At 41.1% G+C, this 19,720-nt stretch overlaps 2 protein-coding genes across 2 annotated transcripts; both read right to left on the bottom strand.

The window, feature by feature from the left end:
• Positions 1-1,754: 1,754 nt before the first annotated feature.
• Positions 1,755-19,232, bottom strand: LOC308634625 (interferon-induced protein with tetratricopeptide repeats 1-like). The gene is given in 3 exon segments (XM_081268622.1): positions 1,755-2,930; positions 2,933-3,126; positions 19,134-19,232. Coding segments are annotated over 3 exon segments (747 nt in total). The 5' UTR covers positions 19,139-19,232; the 3' UTR covers positions 1,755-2,382.
• LOC308634624 (interferon-induced protein with tetratricopeptide repeats 1B-like) lies at positions 10,957-19,265 on the bottom strand. Its single transcript, XM_081268621.1, has 2 exons — positions 19,134-19,265; positions 10,957-12,645 (listed from the first exon to the last, which is right to left on the bottom strand). Exons 1-2 carry the CDS (start codon positions 19,136-19,138, stop codon positions 11,241-11,243), a joined length of 1,410 nt encoding a protein of 469 aa, XP_081124747.1. The 5' UTR covers positions 19,139-19,265; the 3' UTR covers positions 10,957-11,240.
• Between the last annotated feature and the right edge of the window lie 455 nt (positions 19,266-19,720).

The raw sequence follows: 19,720 nt of genomic DNA, 5'->3' as shown, positions 1-19,720 counted from the left end.
TTTGCCCATCTGGAATAGGGATTGTTCAGATATGGCGTAAAATTCTATAATTATCTGAATGAAGTCTTATTCCAAGTGTGCTGCCTTTCTCAGAGAGGTTGTTTTACTAAGTAGTCTATCTTTTGCTTACCTTCTAGAGAGTCCTAAATGATCTATTAACCCTTGTTTATTCATAGGAAGAGAGAAGCCCAATGTGCCAGCATTCTGAGCCTTCAAACAGAGCACATTGGGGCTGAATGACAATGTGTTTCTCAGTGATGAGGCTCTCTACTCTAGCCCCTTAAGGTGATCTGATTCCCCAGAAATGGTTCTCACAGCCATGCATACGAGAACATTCTTCAGAGCTGTGTGAAGTCCCCTTGGTGTCATGAAAACTGTCCTTGCTCTGCCTTTACCTGCCTGTGCAATCTTCTGAATTCATAGGCAGAACCCAAGAAGAATACTCCTGTGCTGCATGTAAGATTATGGGTACAGCTTCGGTTCTTTTTACTGATGTTCTGCTGAGCTCTGCTTTTCCTAACTTTCTCTGGAAATATGCTGTATGTGGTCAGCGAGATTATCCAAATCTCCACTCGTGGAGAATGCTGATGCTGCCAACCTTTCAATGTCTGTTGTGCAAAGAGCCCTGACGTTGATACTACGCCACATGCACACCCTTTTTCACTTCCCTTTCTTTGGACTCCCAGGGCTGTGTGAGTTGGTTCCACAGTTCTCCATTTCATCACAAAACTTTTAATAAAAACATTTCATTATATTTATTAGAGCATATTAATTGTACAAAATAATGGGTTCCCCTGTGACATTTTCATACACATATCTAACAAACTTTGATTGTATCCACCAAATCTATTACCCTGCCTTATCCCTTCTCCCCTTCCCTTACACACTTTTCTTTCACATCTGTCCTTATGTCATGTGGCCAACAAAACACACTGGAAGAGTTTGTACTTTTGGCAAATTTTAATGATCATTTCAGGGCAGATGAAAAACGGAGCGTATATCACACACCACCTAAAAACTATAGAAACTTCTTTATGTCTTTTTCTTTTTTTTTTATTGATTGTTCAAAACATTACAGAGCTCATGATATATCATTTTTCATACATTAGACTCAATTGGGTTTTGAACTCCCATTTTTCAACTTGCACATTTCACACAAGATTTGTTTTTCTTCTTCTTTTTATTTCCCTAAAACATCAAAAGTCTTGTTAGCTTGAACAAATTTCCAGCGATGCATTTTCATCAGCTTTTTCATTGCTATAACCAAAAGAGTCGACAGGAATGATTTTAGAGGAGGAAAAGTTGTCTTGCTCTTGGATTTTGAAGTGCCTCAGGGTATCTGGCCACATAAAAAAGAACCCCTTTGTGTTGAATTCTCCTTGGTCCAGGACAACAGCCTCACTCAAGGAGGAAGCAGTTCATTTCCAAGGCACAGTCATTAGGAAAAGGATCCTGATGTATCCAGCAGCTGCTGGGTGTCAAACAAGATTTTCATCCAGGGCCAATGAGTGCAGGGATGCCAGGAGAGAGGATGGATGCTCCTGGCCTAGGCACTAAGGAAGCAGGGAAAAGGCAGGAGCAGGCAGGGAGGGGAGAGGGCATGTGCTGCCCGATCTACTTTTTTATTTTGTCAGTCATACATTTCGGGAGGCACAGCAAGCAGGGAAGCTTGTTGTTCTATTTAGTTGTGAGTAGATGAAATGGGGGGTGGGGCCCCTTTCTCAAAACACAGGGTTCAGCTGATCAGGGAGCCTAGGAGCCCTCTCATAGCACAGCAGGGCCTCCTTCACTTCCCCTTTTAATTTATGGCTGAGCCCCAGGAGGCTGACACTCTCCACAACACTCACATTCTGGTTCACATGACTTTTAGCCAGTTTTTCTAAGGCACTTATAATTTTTTTTCCTGGTAAAGGACATTTCTTCTATCTTTAGACCTTTTAAATAGTGGGTGATTGCTTTGTCTTCAGATCTCATGTGAAATTGTTGGAAACGGCCATATTGGTAATGAATGTCATGCTGTATGTGGTCACCAAGTTTATCCATGCATAATGCTTTCTGAAAATTTTCCTCTGCCTCTCTGCACTGGCCTCTTACTGCATACATTTCAGCCATGAAAACGTAAGCCATCTCAAATCTTGGCCTTAATCTTAGAGTCTCTTGGAATTCTTTTATAGCCAATTGAACCATTCTGTGCACATTTTCTCTTTCTTGCCTTCTAGGGTTCATATTTCTCACATTCTTTACTTGAAACAGTTTTACCCTGTAGCAAAGCCCTAACTGGTGATGTAGGTAGGCAGAGTTGGGTCTTGCTTCCAAGACTTTCTTAAGGAGCTCAATAGCTTTATCCACACAGCCCTTTTTTCGGTAAAATTTGCTTGCATATTAAACCACAAAGGTTTGGGAGGATGTGCTGTTCAGAGCTTCCTCAATGTAGCCTTCTCCCTCTTTTTCCTGTCCTACCACCTGAAGCTTCAGGGCAAGGAGAACCTTAACATATGCATCTTCTGGGATTAACCTGACAGCTCTCTTTAGGGGCTCTAGAGAAATTATGTTTTCATCATCATAATCCAGATGGAAGGAGGAGATGGCGAACCCCAGGCTGAATTCAGGGTTTTCAGGCTCCACTCTCAGAGCCCTTTCAAAGCAGGCCTTGGCCTGCTCATAATTCTTTCTCCCACACTTCAGCAAGGCCCATCCTTCCTCATACTCCATCTCAGGAGACTCCAGCTTGTAGTGGGAGAGACTTCCAAACTTCTTGCAAGTGTCTTCCACCTTGTCCAGGTAAGTCTGGGCTTCTGCCAATCTGCCCATGTGGTGATACACCCAGGCACAGTTGCCCCAGGTCACCAGGCTCCTCAGGTCTGTCTGGTGTGCGTGCTCCCCCTGGACCAAGTCTTCAGCTTCTCTCAAGCTCTGCAGGGCCTCCTCATCTGGCCTTTCAGGTGCTTCACATAGGCCAGGAGGTTGTGAATCCCCACATTGTATCTGGTGTCTAGGAACTCAATCTCTTCCATGACCCTGCTTTCTAAATCTGGTGTTTCATTGTCTTCAATTTCCAGCCCCCACGTGAAGTGACATCTCAACTGCCCCAGCTTGTCCTGGATCCCATGATCATGTGCATTCTCACTGTGAAACAAAAGTGGATTTTCTCTGTTAGGTGAGATATAGCCATAAGGAAAACTCCAGTGAAACACCTACTACAACATTAGTGCAAACTGAAAGTTTCACCTGTATTCAGATTTTTAAAAAATAAGTTTTAAAATATGTTTTAATTAGTTTTACATGACAATAGAATGCAATTTGATACATCATATATAATGGAGTATAATTTGTCATTCTTCTGGTTTTCCATAGTATAGAATTCTGCCAGTCTTACAGTCAATATGTGTACATAGGGTAATAATGTCTGATTCATTCTACTATCCTTCCTACCCACACACCTCTCCCCTCCATTCACTCTCTTCTACCTAATCTAAAGTAACTCTATTTTTCCATAGTGCCCCCATTGTGAAATAGCATCCATTTATCAGAGAAAACATTGAGCTTTTGATTTTTTGGTGTTGCCTTATTTCACATAGCATAATAGTATATTCTCCAGTTCCATTCCTTTACTGGAAATGCCGTATTTTATTCTTTTATAAAACTGATTAATAGTAACTTATATATATTATGTATGTGTGTGTGTATATGAATAAAAATGTTATGTAACAGACACTTCTTAAGAAACGATATACAATATACGATTTATTGATTCTTGATTTTACTGCTTGTGCTTCAGGAATCTCATTAAGGAAGTCAGATCCTAAGCTCACATGGTGAAGATTTGGACCTATTTTTCTTCTATTAGGCACAGGCTCTCTGCTCTAGTACCTAAAAGGAAACTATCATTAACATGAAGAGAAAGCCCACAGAATGGAGAACATCTTTACTACACACACATCAGATAGAGCACTAATCTCCAGGATATATAAAGACCTCAAAAAACTTAACATCAAAAAAGTAAATAACCCAACCAATAAATGGGCTAAGGAACTGAACAGACACTTCTCAGAAGAGGATATACAATAGACCATTTATTCATGCTTGATTTTACTTCTTGTTTTTTAGGAGTCTTGTTAAGGAAGTCAGGACCTAATCAGACATGTTGAAGATTTGGGACTATTTTTTCTTCTATTGGGTGCATGGTTTCTGATCTAATTCCTAGGTCCTTAATCCACTTTGAGTTGAGCTTTGTGCATGGTGAGAAATATTACTTCAATTTCATTTGGCTGCATGTGGATTTCCAGTTTTCTCAGAAACATTTACATTCAACTTCTCTAGTGTTTAGAGAAATGCAAATCAAAACTACTCTAAGATTTTGTCTCACATCAGAATGGTAATTATCAAGAATACAAGCAAAAATAAGTGTTAGCAGAGATGTGGGGAAAAAAGTACACTCATATATTGCTGGTGTCAAAGCAAATTGGTGCACATACTGTAGGAAGCAGTATGGAGATTCCATAGAAAATTGGAATGCACCACCATTTGACCCAGCTATCCCACTCCTCAGTCTATATCCAAAGGACTTAAAATCAGCATACTACAGTGACACAGCTATATCATTGTTCATAGCAGCTCAATTCACAATAGCTAAATTGTGGAACCAACCTAGATGCCCTTCAACAGATGAATGGATAAAGAAACTGTGGTATGTATACACAATGGAAAATTACTCATCATTAAAAGAGAATAAAATTATGGTGTTTGAAGGTAAATGGAAGGATCTGGAAATATCATGCTAAGGAAAGTAATCCAATCCCAAAAACCCAGAGGATGAATGTACTGTCTGATAAGTGGATACTGATCCATAATTGGGGGAGCTGGAGAATAGAGGAACACTGATTGCACAAAGCAGAGAGAGGGAAGGGGAGGGAACATGGGGGCAGGAGAGATGGTGGAATGAGATGAACATCATTACCCTAGGTACAAGTATAACTGCACATGTGGTGTGACTCTACATTGTATACAACCAGAGAAATGAAAAGGTGTGCTCCTTTTGTCTACAAAATGCATTCTTCTATCATGTATAACTAATTTGAACAAATTAAAACATAATCAATAGATGGGATGCGATTCAAACTAAAATGCTTCTTCTCAGCAAAAAAAAAAAAAAATGATAACATGAAGAGAGAGCGAACAGAAAGGGAGAAAATCATTACCACATGCACCTCTGATATATCTCCAAGATATATCAATAACTCAAACACTCTAACACCAAAAAAGTAAATAACCCAATCAGTAAATGGACTCAGGAACTGAACAGACACTTCACAGGAGAACAAGTACAATTGATCAACAAATATATGAAAATATGTTAAACATCCTTAGCAATTAGAGAAATACAAATCAAAACTACTCTAAGATTTCATCTACCCCAGTCAGAATGGCAATATTCACGAATACAAGCAAATATAAATGTTGGTGAGGATGTGGGGAAAAGGCAAACTCATACATTGCTGGGGGGCCTGCAAATTGCTGCAACCTTTATGGAAAGCAATGTGGAGATTCCTCAGAAAATGTGGCATGGAACCACCATTTGACCCAGGTATCCCCTCCTGGGTCCAAACCCAAAGGACTTAAAATGAGCATATAACAATGATGCAACTGCTGCAGTCTGGCTGGGCACAAACCACTGAGCCACCACAAAGCACTTGTATGTTCAAACAGGAAACTTTATTGCCTGAACTCCAACAGCACTCCATGCACCCTCCCCGGGAACTCTCCCAAACGCCACCCACGTGGCCCCTCTAGGCACCCGACACCAACCGGAACTCCCACCACTGGAACTTCACCAACCAACACGAACTCCCCAGGAATACTCTTGAGAACTCCAAAGTAGCGGGAGCCCGAGGCGGACAGCAGGGATCTATATACAATTGAATCAATCCAGCATCATCTTAATGGCTCGCCTCTCAACCATTAATTCTGGCAAAATGCCAGGGGCCATTCGGACTCAGTTGTGGTCCTCAACATCTCCCCCCTTCTGTTTAATCAAACAATAAGCAATGTGGCTTAGGCACCATGCCTGTTTAGGTTGTCCAATTCTACATATGGTCTTACCCGTCATTGGATCAGCTGACCTCAAGGCGTCAGCCTCCTGTCCAGATTGGTACCATTGTAATTGGATCTACCCATCATTGACTACAGGTCCAGCATAAAGCCTTACTTGTGGATAGGCCTTTGCACCAGTGGGGGGGGGGGGTGAGGTTCTTTGCCTCACCTCTGTTGGCCCCCAAATTTGGCCTTGGTGCCAGTGGAGGGATGAGGTTCTTTACCTCATGTCTGTTGGCCCCCAAATTTGGCCTTGGTGCCAGTGGGCGTGTGAGGTCCTTTTACTCCTGTGGGAATGATTTGAACTCCCATCTCTGGAGTTAGTACTGCTCTGGCAGAGGTGCAGATGTCCAACCTTGCACTTCCTGTGGTTTGTCTGATGAGAGATCTGATGGATAATGTGTCCTGAACACTACCCTGATGGTGTTGCTGGGTTCCTCCATGGTGTTGCTGGGTTCCTCCAGTGCCCCGTATATTTGTGGTCGTGGGCCCCAGAGCATTGGGCCCCCCTGTCCATTTTTTGGCAATGGAGCCTGATGCCTTTCTCCATGATATCATGGGTAAACACCTGGTTCTTGTCCATTTTTTGATAATGGAGTACCCTCTATGGTGGTTGAGAATGGCATTCATTAGCCCAATGTCTCCCTCTACGGCATCATGGGCAAATACCCGGTATTCTACCTCTTTTATACCTAGTTTTGTTAAACCATCTTCCTATGGGACAATTGCTTTTAAAATGTCCTGTTTGTTCACATTTGCAGCATGTTTTTGGCCTGGTAACGAAAGCCTGTTGTACTGAAGCTGCCAAGACTTGCCCTTGTTCATTAATTTCTCTACATAATTTAATATATGTGTTTAAATCTTCATTTTTCCTTGGTCTAATGACCTCTTTGCACCAACGATTTGCTTGCTTATATGCCAGTTGTTTTATTAATGGCATTGCTTGTTCTATATCCCCCAAAACTCTGGTAACTGTTTGAATAAGCCTATCTACAAATTCAGCGTAAGGTTCATTAGCGCCCTGTATTACCTTAGATAATTGACATTGTAAATCTCCATGTCCTTGTAAAGTCTTCCATGCCCTAACTGCATCTGCAGCAATTTGTGAGTATATAGCAGGATCATATCTAATTTGTTGCTGCTGATCCTCATAAGGTCCTTTTCCTAACAACATATCTAGGTTTCGCTGAGGATAACTGGCTGCTGCATATCGCCCAGCCATCTCAGTGGAAAATTCTTCGTTGGCAACCTTCCATAACAAATACTGCCCTCCATTTAGCACAGTTTTACACATTCTAGCCCAATCTGCTGGCGTCATGTCCAAGTTGTTAATGGATTCGACCATGCTTACAGTGAAGGGTGCTTGGGGACCATAGGTTGTTACAGCCTCCTTTAACTGCTTCACTGTTTTGAAATCTAAAGCACGGTGAATTTGCTGCCCTCCTGCCTGATCAAGTACAGGGCATGCTAATCTTTGAGGTCCTGTCTCAGGATCCCATCTATCAACAGCATATGTTGTCTGTACAGGTGGAGCTGTTCGTTGGACACTTACGCTCTCTGGTGATAGAAAGGTGTTAGTAGCAGCCTCCTGTTTTAACTTTTTGCCTGATAGTCCTTCCTCATTTTCTTCCTCTGTCTGACTAGCTCAAGAGACCTTCTCTTTTACTTGGTCTAAAATGTCTTCCTCCATAGTCAGAACCTCTAACAATTTACTTAACACTCTTTCAGTTTGTTTTTTACTAATTTCTAATCTACTATAAAGATAATGCAACCCAACAAGATAACACAAAACAAAACTGAAACAGAATGAAACAAAAACGGAACAAAAAATCGTTGTATCAATTTTCCTGTTTTCTTGAAATGTATTTTTGTGGTCTATCTCTATCTCTTCTCAGGGCCGAACAACTTCAAACCTTGAGCAAACCATTTTACCCAGTTTGCCTGAGAAAGTTCTAGGGACAGGCAGCTTAAAACAAAAACAAAACAAATTAAAATGAGAACAGATTGTTTTTTGATTTTTTTTTTTTGAGGTTTGCATTTATATTTATTCACTGGGATGAAATGAAAAGACTCTTACAATAAGCCAATCAAGCACAGTATGTGTGGATAACCAACTTCATAAAAAATGATAATAGGGATGATTTTAAAGTTTTAGTCATGGAAAATATTGCAAACAGATGATACCTACATTTTTAATTTATTGCTAAATAAAACCATTTAGCCTATTGATCAGCACAGGTAATAGGATTTATCCCTTTATTAGATTAGTCCTGACACATATAAAATTGCATTAATTGTGCACGTAGGGTGATTGTTTTATTTGCTTTATGTTGATATCTAACTCTGCTATTACCCAACACTTTTTATGTACTCTCCACTGCCTCCGTGATTGACTACAGAACAAGTGCTAGTTCATGGGTGGCAAACATGAGGCAAGTGCAGGTATCCATTTTCTCTTTTCATCTCATTTTTGCCAGGGAAGCTGATGCAGGCTACTCCACAGGAATGACGAGACACATGGCCTAGCCACTATTGTGTCTGTAGCCAGCCACTCAACCCATATCTTTTTGAACTCACCTAAGACCAGCTCTGCAGAGTTTAACCTGATCTGCTAACTTGATGACTTGTAAACTAAGAAAAGCCTTGTTTTAAACCATCAATTTGGGGCTGCTTTTACTAAGCAGCATTATTATGCAGCAGAGAGAAATATTTTGGCCTTAAGAAGACATCAAAAATAATACAAAGAAAAATGTATGTAAATAGCCACACCCATTGGAATTGATACTTAAGGTTTTTTTTTTTTTTTTTTTTTTTTTTTTTTTAGTTTCAATCACAAAAAATTCAGTTAGATGGCATCTGAAGTCTAGTTCTTGTTAAAGGAAAACATAATGAATTGACGACTGGATTTGTGAAAGATGTATTCCTGTATCAGACAGACAGTTAGACTTGGTCACCCATTCTCTCGCCTTCCTTCAGGAGCAAGCAATTTCACTTACCCCCAAGCTTCAGGCGTTCCCTGCATGGGCCACCAAATGCCGCAGTCTGGCTGGGCACAAGTCATCAAGCCGCCACAAAGCACTTGTATGTTCAAACAGGAAACTTTATTGCCTGAACTCCAACAGCACTCCATGCACCCTCCCCGGGAACTCTCCCAAATGCCATCCACGTGGCCCCTCTCAGGCACCAGACACCAACCGGAACTCCCACCACTGGAACTTCACCAATGAACATGAACTCCCCAGGAATCCTCTTGAGAACTCCAAAGTAGCGGGAGCCCGAGGCAGACAGAAGGGGTCTATATACAATTGAATCAATCCAGCGTCATCTTAATGGCTCGCCTCTCAATCATTACTTCTGGCAAAATGCCAGGGGCCATTCCGACTCAGCTGTGGCCCACAACATGAAACGACATCAATGTATTTAGATCTTTAAGCTATGCATGAATAGTGATTGTAGTTTGCTTGGCTTCATAGCATTGTTCTGGCACATTCTAAGCCAGTCACCACTCCATTCTTTAGAATCACATTTGTAAAGTTATGATAACAATGGCACTTGTCACCCTGGCCTTTAGGAACATTAATAAGCCTACTTATGCAGAGCACATTCCATATCACATGCTATGTAAAAGGTTTTTATTTAACTATTAGTAAAAAATAAGAAAGACTGATTAGAAGTGCATTAGAAGACCATTAAACTGAGAATAATATGTGACAAAGGCTTTTATTTTCCCCCTGAGAAATGAACACAAGGCCTCATACATTCTAGGCAATAGTTCTACCACTAAACTACATCCCTAGCCATTTTGCGCTGGCACAAGTGCAGAGATAAGATAAAAAATTAGAGCTGGAGAAAACGAAACTTGAAGAAATGTAATGTCACTACTAGCTTCTGAGTGTTTTCCCGGAATTCTAGACCATCTCTGTAGACACTGAACAGTTATGAGAACCTACAGACCTCTGTGAACCTCCTTTCTCTTGGCTAATAAAAAAAAAAGTGATTTGGAATAGCTATGCAGATCTCGACCCTCATAACACAGAAGGGTCATGTGCAGGGAAGTTTTAAAAGTAATTCCTACTAGGCCCTGCCCAAGATCTATGGAACTCCTTTCTGGATGTGCAGTGGGCCCCCAGACTCAATGTTAAAAAGGAATTCTGAGGGGATGGATTTAGCTGTGCACCTGGGCTCTGATCAGGGCCTCAGAGATCCCTGGTGCTTATTGTATGTCTGAACTGGTCTTGTTCACTGGTGTGGGACCCAATCTCTGGCCCCACTTCCCTTTCTTTGAGGTCAATATCAATGTCTTCCTTACTCTATGTTGTTGCCCTCCCGACACAGTGGACAAGGAACTCCTCATTCTCTTTTTGATACATAGGATGGCCATTCTAGTGGTACATAATAATAATAATGGTTATTGTTATATAGTATTATATTTACTGATCTGGTTTGTTCAGCTTTTTCCTTGCTGTAACCAAGAGACCTGACAGGAATGATTTTAGAGGACGAAAAGTTGTCTTACTCTTAGATCTTGAAGTACTTGAGGAGACCTGGCCACATAAGAAAGAAACCCTGGCAGGGTATGATAGCCTGCATCTTTAATCACAGCTGCTCTGCAGGCTGAGACAGGAAGACTGAGAGTTCAAAGCCAGCCTCAGCAACTATAAGGCACTCAACAACTTAGTGAGATCCTGTCTCTAAATAAAATACAAAAAATATTTGTGGGTTAGTTTTTGAATGCTCCTGAGTTTAATTCCCAGGACCCCCCCACCACCATCAAAAAAAAAAAAAAAAGAACCCTTTCTGTTGAATTCTCCTTGGTCCAGGACAACAGTCTCACTCAAGGAGGAAGCACTTCATTTCTAAGGCACAGTCTTTAGCAAAAGGATCCTGGTGGATCCAGCAGCTGCTGGGTGTCAAACAGGATTTTCATCCAGGGCCAATGAGTGCAGGGATGCCAGGAGAGAGGATGGATGCTCCTGGCCTAGGCACTAAGGAAGCAGGGAGAAGGCAGGAGCAGGCAGGGAGGGGAGAGGGCATGTGCTGCCCGATCTACTTTTTTATTTCGTCAGTCGTACATTTTGGGAGGCAGCAAGCAGGGAAGCTTGTTGTTCTATTTAGTTGTGAGTAGATGAAATGGAGGGTGGGGCCCTTCCTCAAAACACAGGGTTCAGCTGATCAAGGAGCCTCAGAGCCTTCTCATACCACCTCAGGGCCTCGTTCATTTCCTCTTTTAATTCATCGGTGAGCCCCTTGAGGCTGACACTCTTCACATCTCTCAGATTCTGGTTCACCTGGCTTTTAGCCAGTTTTTCTAAGGCACTTATGAGTTTTTTCCTGGCAAAGGACTTTTCTTGTATCTTTAGACCTTTTAAATAGTGGGTGATTGCTTTGTCTTCAGATCTCATGTGAAATTGTTGGAAACGGCCATAGCGGTGATGAATGTCTTGCTGAATGCAGGGAGCAATATTGTCCATGCATAATGCTTTCTGAAAATTTTTCTCTGCCTCTTCATACTTGTGTATTTCTGCATACATTTCAGCCATGTAAACGTAAGCCATCTCTAATCTTGGCTTTAATCTTACAGTCTCTTGAAATTCTTTTATAGCCAATTGAACCCATCTGTGCACATTTTCTCTTTCCTGCCTTCTAGGGTTCACATTTGTTGCATCCTTTACTTGAGACATTTTTGCCCTGTAGCAAAGCCCTAACTGGTGATGCAGGGAGGCAGAGTTGGGTCTTTCCTCCAAGGCTTTCTTAAGGAGCTCAATAGCTTTATCCACACAGCCTTTTTTTCGGTAAAATTTGCTTGCATATTGAAAGACATAGGGCTGGGAGGATGTGCTGTTCAGAGCTTCCTCAATGTAGCCTTCTCCCTCCACTTCCTGTCCTACATCCTGAAGCTTCAGGGCAAGGAGAACCTTAACATATACATCTTCTGGGTTTAAACTGACAGCTCTCCTCAGGGGCTCTAGAGAAATTACATTTTTATCATCATAATCCAGATGGAAGGAGGAGATGGCGAACCCCAGGCTGAATTCAGGGTTTTCAGGCTTCCCGCTCAGAGCCCTTTCAAAGCAGGTCTTGGCCCTCTGATAGTGCTTTCTCCCACACTTCAGCAAGGCCCATCCTTCCTCACACTCCATCTCAGGAGACTCCAGCCTGTAGCGGGAGAAACTTGTGAACTTCTTGCAAGTGTCCTCCACCTTGTCCAGGTAAGTCTGGGCTTCTGCCAATCTGCCCATGTGGTGATACACCCAGGCACAGTTGCCCCAGGTCACCAGGCTCCTCAGGTCTGCCTGGTCTGCGTGCTCCCTCTGGACCAAGTCTTCAGCTTCTCTCAAGCTCTGCAGGGCCTCCTCATGCTGGCCTTTCAGGTGCTTCACATAGGCCAGGAGGTTGTGAATCCCCACATTGTATCTGGTGTCTAGGAACTCAATCTCTTCCATGACCCTACTTTCTAAATCTGGTATTTCATTGTCTTCAATTTCCAGCTCCCACGTGAAGTGACATCTCAACTGCCGCAGCTTGTCCTGGATCCCATGATCATGTGCATTCTCACTGTGAAACAAAAGTGGATTTTGTCTTTAGGTGAGGAACAGTCATAAGGAAAACTCCAGTGAAACACCTACTACAACATTAGTGCAAACTGAATGTTTCCCCTGTATTCAGATTTTTAAAAATAATTTTAAAAATATGTTTTAATTAGTTATACATGACAGTATAATGCACTTTTTTGCATCATATATAATGGAATATAATTTGCCATTCTTCTGGTTGTCCATAGTATAGAATCCTCCCAGTCTTATAGTTAATGTGTGTACTTAGGATAATAATGTCTGATTGATTCTACTATCATTCCTACCCACACACCCCTCCCCTCCATTCACTCTCTTCTACCTAATCTAAAGTAACTCTATTTTTCCATAGTGCCCCCATTGTGAATTAGCATTCATTTATCAGAGAAAACATTGAGGTTTTGGTTTTTTGATGTTGCCTTATTTCACTTAGCATAATATTCTCCAGCTCCATTCCTTTACTGGTAAATGCCATAATTTTATTCTTTTATAAAGTTGAGTAATAGTAAATCATATATATTGTGTATGTGTGTGTATGTATATATATAATACATATATTATATATATAAAATACATATATTATATATATATATAAATGAATAAAAATGTGATGTAACAGACACTTCTCAGAAGAGGATATACAATAGACCATTTATTGGTTCTTGATTTCACTGCTTGTGCTTTAGGAGTCTTGTTAAAGAAGTCAGGACTTAAGCAGACACGATGAAGATTTGGGATTATTTTTTCTTCTATTGGGTGCACGGTTTCTGATCTAATTCCTAGGTCCTTAATCCCCTTTGAGTTGAGCTTTGTGCATGGTGAGAAATATTTCTTCAATTTCATTTGGCTACATGTGGATTTCCAGTTTTCCCAGAAACATTTACATTCAACTTCTCTAGTGTTTAGAGAAATGCAAATCAAAACTACTCTAAGATTTTGTCTCACATCAGAAAGGCAATTATCAAGAATACAAGCAAAAATAAGTGTTAGCAAGGATGTGGGGATAATAGTACACTCATACACTGCTGGTGGCTGAGCAAATTGGTGCAACTACTGTGGAAAGCAGTTTGGATATTCCATAGAAAATTGGAATGCAACCACCATTTAATCCAGCTATCCTACTACTCAGTCTATATCCAAAGGACTTAAAATCAGCATACTACAGTGACACAGCTATATCATTGTTCATAGCAGCTCAATTCACAATAGCTAAACTGTGGAACCAACCTAGATACTCTTCAACAGATGAAAGAATAAAGAAACTGTGGTATGTATACACAATCGAATATTACTCAGCATTAAAAGAGAATAAAATTATGGCATTTGCAGGTAAATGGAAGGAGCTGGAGAATATCATACTAAGGAAAGTAATCTAATCTCAAAAACCCAGAGGCTGAATGTACTGTCTGATAAGTGGATACTTATCCATAATTGGGGGGAGGTGGAGAATGGAGGCACATTGATTGCACAAATTGGAGAGAGGGAAGGGGAGGGGACATGGGTGCAGGAGAGATGGTGGAATGAGATGAACATCATTACCCTAGGTACAAGTATAACTGCACATGTGGTGTGACTCTACATTGTCTACAACCAGAGAAATGAAAAGGTGTGCTCCATTTGTGTAGAATGAATCAAAATGAATTCTTCTATCATGTATAACTAATTTGAACAAATTAAAACATAATCAATAGATGGGATGCGATTCAAACTAAAATGCTTCTTCTCAGCAAAAAAAAAAATGATAACGTGAAGAGAGTTGGCGTATGCAACCAGAAGTTGAATAGTGCACAGTGGCCATCTGCAGGCTGGAGAGCTGGGAAAACCAGTAGCTGGGCAGTCCAAGAGGCTGAAGCCTCAGAACAAGAGGGATCAATGGTGCTATTCGAGTCTGAGCACTAAGCCTCCTGGAGAATCACTGTCAGAGTCTGCTTCAGAAAAGTAAAGAAGAGAGAGTCTGATATCCCCAGATATGGTAGCAGCAATCAAGAAGACTTTCAGTAAGAATCCAGCTTGCATCTGCTGCTGTTTCTTTGTTCTTCCAACTTTTATTACATTTAAACCATCATCCTATTGGAGGTTCTCCTTTTGGTTAGGCTATCCCACATGCCAATCATTCCTAGACTCACTATCATTGACACACCCATAATCCTCAGCATCTCTTATCACAATCAAGTTGGCAATGCAGATTAACCATTACACAAAGGCACTGAGATAGCCAAAATAATCTTGAGAACAAAGAACAAAGCTGGACCTCTCACACTTTCTGATTTCAGAGGTGAATACAAAGCTATAGAAATCCAAACATTATGGTGTGGTGTAATGACCACATGAAAGATATAAGAAACACAAAGACCAAGAAAAGAGAGACCCTGGAAATAAACTCTTGTCTGTAGAGTTACATTAGTCAGCCCAGGCTGCCATAATAACAAAGCATGTGGTGGCAAAACTCTTCTCAGGGTTCTGGACGCTAGAATTGCAAGTAAAAGTGTGTGCCTATGGTTCCTAGCAAGGGCTCTTTACAGAAGGCCACTGACTGGGAGATGGCCATATGAATCATTTATTTTTTAAATATTTCTTAGTTGTAGGTAGACACAACCTTTATTTTATTTACTTATGTGGTGTTGAAAATTGAACCCTCATATATGCTAGGCAAGCGCTCTACCACTGAGCCAAAACCCCAGCCCAGTGGTCACTTTCTTTGTACTTCACTTGGCCATCCCTCCCTGGCCCGTGGATTCAGACAACTTAAGTATCTCTTTACCTTCTTCTAATGACATTGACCCTAGAGAAGTAAGGCCTCATCCTATGTTTCTCCTTAATCTTTGTACCTCCTTCTAGACCCTATCTCAAGAGACTGTCACATTAAGCTAATATTTAGAGATTTGAACTTGTGATTTGGATTCAGTTAAGAACACTGATGAAACAACTTTGACAAGCATGTCAAGTCCACTCACTGGGATAAAGGACAGTCTTTACAACTAATGTTGTGGAAAAACTAGAACATCAGTTGTACAACAGTGTGTTGGACATCTACCTCATTTAGTATACCAAATGACTCAAAATGAATTAAAAACCTAAATGTGAGACGAAAACAATAAAACTTGCAGAGGAAAATATAAGGGAAAAGCTTCTTGACATTGCATTTGACAATGCTTTCTTGGCTGTGACAACCAAATCACAGGAAACAACAGAAAAAGGGATGAGTTGAACTTGACCAAAATGAAGAAATTTGTGCATCAAAGGCCACCATCAACAGACTGATAAAAGAGCTCCCAGAATGATAGAAAATATTTGCAACCACTATCTGAAATGAGTGTATCTTTAGCATACATTGATGCTCAAAACAATTGGAAACAGGTTTGAAACCAACACTTGTGCATGGATGTTTATTGTAGCACTATCTATAGCCAAAGGTGACAACTGCACAAATGTTCATGAATTAATAAATGGATAAGCATACGTCATATACCCACACAACTGGATATTATTCAGCCATGGAAAGCAACAAAGGCTGATACATGTTACAATAGGGAAGAGCCTTGAAATCATGATGGTCCCCAGGTGTAGGTGTGTGTGCCTGTAATCCAGCTTATCAAGAGGCTGAGGCAGGGGGGCTGCAAGTCTGAGTCTACCCTGGGCAACTTAGTGAGAGCCCTTATCACAAAATAATGTGAAAAAGGGCTAGGAATGTAGCTCTATGGTAGAGTGCTTGCCTCACCTGAGAGAGGTCCTGGGTTCAATGTTCAGTGCTGCCCCCTCCAAAAAGCAAATTTATGGCAGATGAAGGGATACAGGATAAAAGGACATTGTAGTGTTCATTTTTTTTTTCTTCTTTAGTTTTGAGATTTCTCCTGGAAGTGATTGTAAAGTCTAGTCCTGCTCTGATGTAACTTCATGGTATTTGTTCCTGGATATCTGCAGTGTGCCTTCAGTGGCTACTTCTTCATCCTGGTGTACAGCCCAGTACCTGTGTGTCTGACCCATGACCAGGTGTCCCCTGTCCCCTCACAGCAAACCTCTTTATACTGGAAAACCATCCAGTGGCTTCTGTTGGACCTTCTCTACCTTCTTCACAACAAAGTAACCACTCTCCACTGCAGACATGTCCATCAGGAGAGACACAGAGGCAGCCACTCCAAGACACAGGGGAAATAACAGAAGCAAGTTCTCACTAACAGATCCCAGAGAAAAGACAGCAAGACCCGTTTCAGGGAGAACAGGAATTGGGGAGCTTCAGGGACACTGAAGCTTAAGCAGTGGGTGGGCATAAAAAGAGAAAGAAGATCGCCTCTTTGGGATGATCCTTTACTGGGGTCTACAACATCACTTAGATGAGAAATGTGCAGAGAATATTAATTGGTCAGCTTTGAGCAAGTTGGTTCTAGTTCTAAGGGGTCATGGTGTCACTGAGATATGGTCCTGTGGCATATCTACCCAGTCTGGGAAGGGCTTAGGGGTCAGTTGGGTAAATCTCCTTAGGCGTGAATTATTGTCTGGTCCCAAAGGAGATCCCACAAAATTGGTTACCAGGAGGAGTTTGCAGAAGGCAGATGTCTGGATCAGTCACCCTGAGGAGTTGGGAGGTGGTAAAGAACTGGAAGCTGTGTCAAGGGAGACTTAGCTCTGTTTCCACATGAGAAAGGCCAACTCGTCTTCAAAATGGAGACTGAGGCAACATAAAATTGAAGGAATCCACTCCTGTCACATATTGTACGTGTCCATTCATGTGACAGAACCAAATAGGCAAATGCAGAAAATTTGCTGGGGCCTGGAGCAAGGGCCGAGTAGGAAGTGACAATGTATACGAGGTATCTTCTCACAGTTATTAGACATCCTTAAACTATATCATGGTGATGCTCCCACAACATGGTGAAGATGCTAAACACCAATAAATTTTAGTGCTTAAAATTTTTAAATGGCAAATGATGTCGCATTTTACGCATATTTCTTTCCTGGTACATATTGAAATTAAAATTTTAGAACTCATTAGGATGTATTCTGAAATGAGGTCAGGAACCTGCATTGTAACTCTTTTGGAGCAATAGGCTTAAGAGTTTAATGAACTGTCTTTTTCGTATCTCAGTTCCACCTCTAATGGACTGGGTGACCTTAGCTTATCTAAATCTGACATCACCCCCCTTTGCAACATTAGGATATATGATTATCTCATTGTTTTCTTTTAAGATTTAAATGTAATAATTTACAAAACAGTTTTAGAAAACAGTCTGGCATTGAATAATTATTGAGGATGAGATAACTACTATATATCCTTTGGTATTATTACTATTTCTCATTTTAGGTATCAGTTACAAGTGTATATTTGACACAGGGTTGACTTGTGGTTTTGTAGTTCCTGGAAATTCTGCCTCTCTCAAATTTTGCCCAGTGGAACTCTTAGGGGACATTTGCAAGTCAATATTAACTAGAGGATTTTTATCTTTTGATCTGAGTAGTTGCTTGATTTAAGATTCGGTTGGGACCATAGAGAAATTCCCATTTAGCCCTTCCTGTAAGGAAGATGTGAATGTTCCTAAGCTCAGAAGTCCAGCCAAGACCCATGGACAGGTGGATGCCAAGAACCTGCAGGTAATGGGCAGCCCCAGGAAATGTGATCTGATCAAATTCAATCTAATCACAGCTTCATCAGAGTTGGCCCCTCAGAAGGTGAGTTGAGGAGTCTCCAGAAGAAGGCCATGAGCTTCTCCCACCCCATCCCCACAGTATCTCCCCAGACATCTGGGAGGTTCCACTGAAGCTCATATTGCTGTGTGGGTCCTAATTTTCCAGCAAAATGAGGAATGAAGAGAAAGAGATGTCTCTAATCAGAGATCCGACAAACTGATCTCCTTTCCCTAGATGGAAAATAGTGTGATGAAAAAAATCTCGCAATCTGGAATGATTTTCTCCTTTCCTGCAAACTCTCTCCCTTTTTCCTGTCTTTCTTTATGAAGCATGAAGACAGCTTCATAAGGCCAACAGAAATGAAAATGCCTACACTAATACAACAGCTCAAGTTCTGGTATGAATGCACTAGCGGGTTACACACTCACATGTACACATCAGTCTATGAACAGATACTCAAATAGAAAATTTAGGATGCCTGAAAATCAACCTGTTGAGATAATATTGATTAACATTGCTTCTAATCCTTAAGACATAATGGCAAAAAAGCAGAGAAATGAGGGTGCAGTCATGGGATAAATGGAGGAATATTGATTAGGCAAAGGGGAGGGAGAGATGGGGAAAGGGAATGGGGGCAGGAAAGATGTTGGAATGCAATAGCAGTCATTACCCTAGGTACATGTATGATTGCATATATGGTATGATGCTACATCATGTACAACGAGAGATGAAAAGTTATGCTGCAATTGTCTACAAAGAAAAATTCATTCTGCTGTCATATATACCTAATTAAAATAAATAGATTAATTAATTTAAATATAAATAAACAAATAGCAGAGAAATTCTCACCTCATGGTTGCTGTGAATGAGGTTGCAGTTCTGAAGTATTTTCAGTCAGGTTGGTTTCTCAGAGATCTCGTTGCTGGTGTGTAGGTCTTCTTATAGTGAAACCTCAGGGCTTTATAAGCAACAGATGATGTAATTTGAAGGTGTGTCCTTGCAATTTGGAACTGGAATCTGAAAGTCAAAAGTGCAACTCAACTTGGCATGTTCCTGGTCAAAGAAACTGAAACTTAAGCAGAGATAGAAATTCCTTCTTTGTTTCCTTCTGAGAACTGGATGAGAGAAGGCTGGTGACAGCAGTTGTTCTGAGGTGTGAATTCCTGTCTCCCAGCCTGGGGGACATTCTGGGTGCAAGGACTTGGGAGTTACTTCAGAGTCCCCCGAGTCAGGAGGACCTATGGAAATGGCTGTGTGAACTTGGAGAAGTCATGCCTCCCCTTTGCCCATCTGGAATAGGGATTGTTCAGATATGGCGTAAAATTCTATAATTATCTGAATGAAGTCTTATTCCAAGTGTGCTGCCTTTCTCAGAGAGGTTGTTTTACTAAGTAGTCTATATTGTGCTTACCTTCTAGAGAGTCCTAAATGGTCTA

The sequence above is a fragment of the Spermophilus citellus genome (assembly GCF_964194105.1).
Source record: "Spermophilus citellus genome assembly, chromosome: 15".
NCBI classification, from domain to species: Eukaryota; Metazoa; Chordata; class Mammalia; order Rodentia; family Sciuridae; genus Spermophilus; species Spermophilus citellus.
The sequence above is the reverse complement of the archived record's forward strand: the minus strand, read 5'-3'. Positions and strand labels throughout refer to the sequence as shown.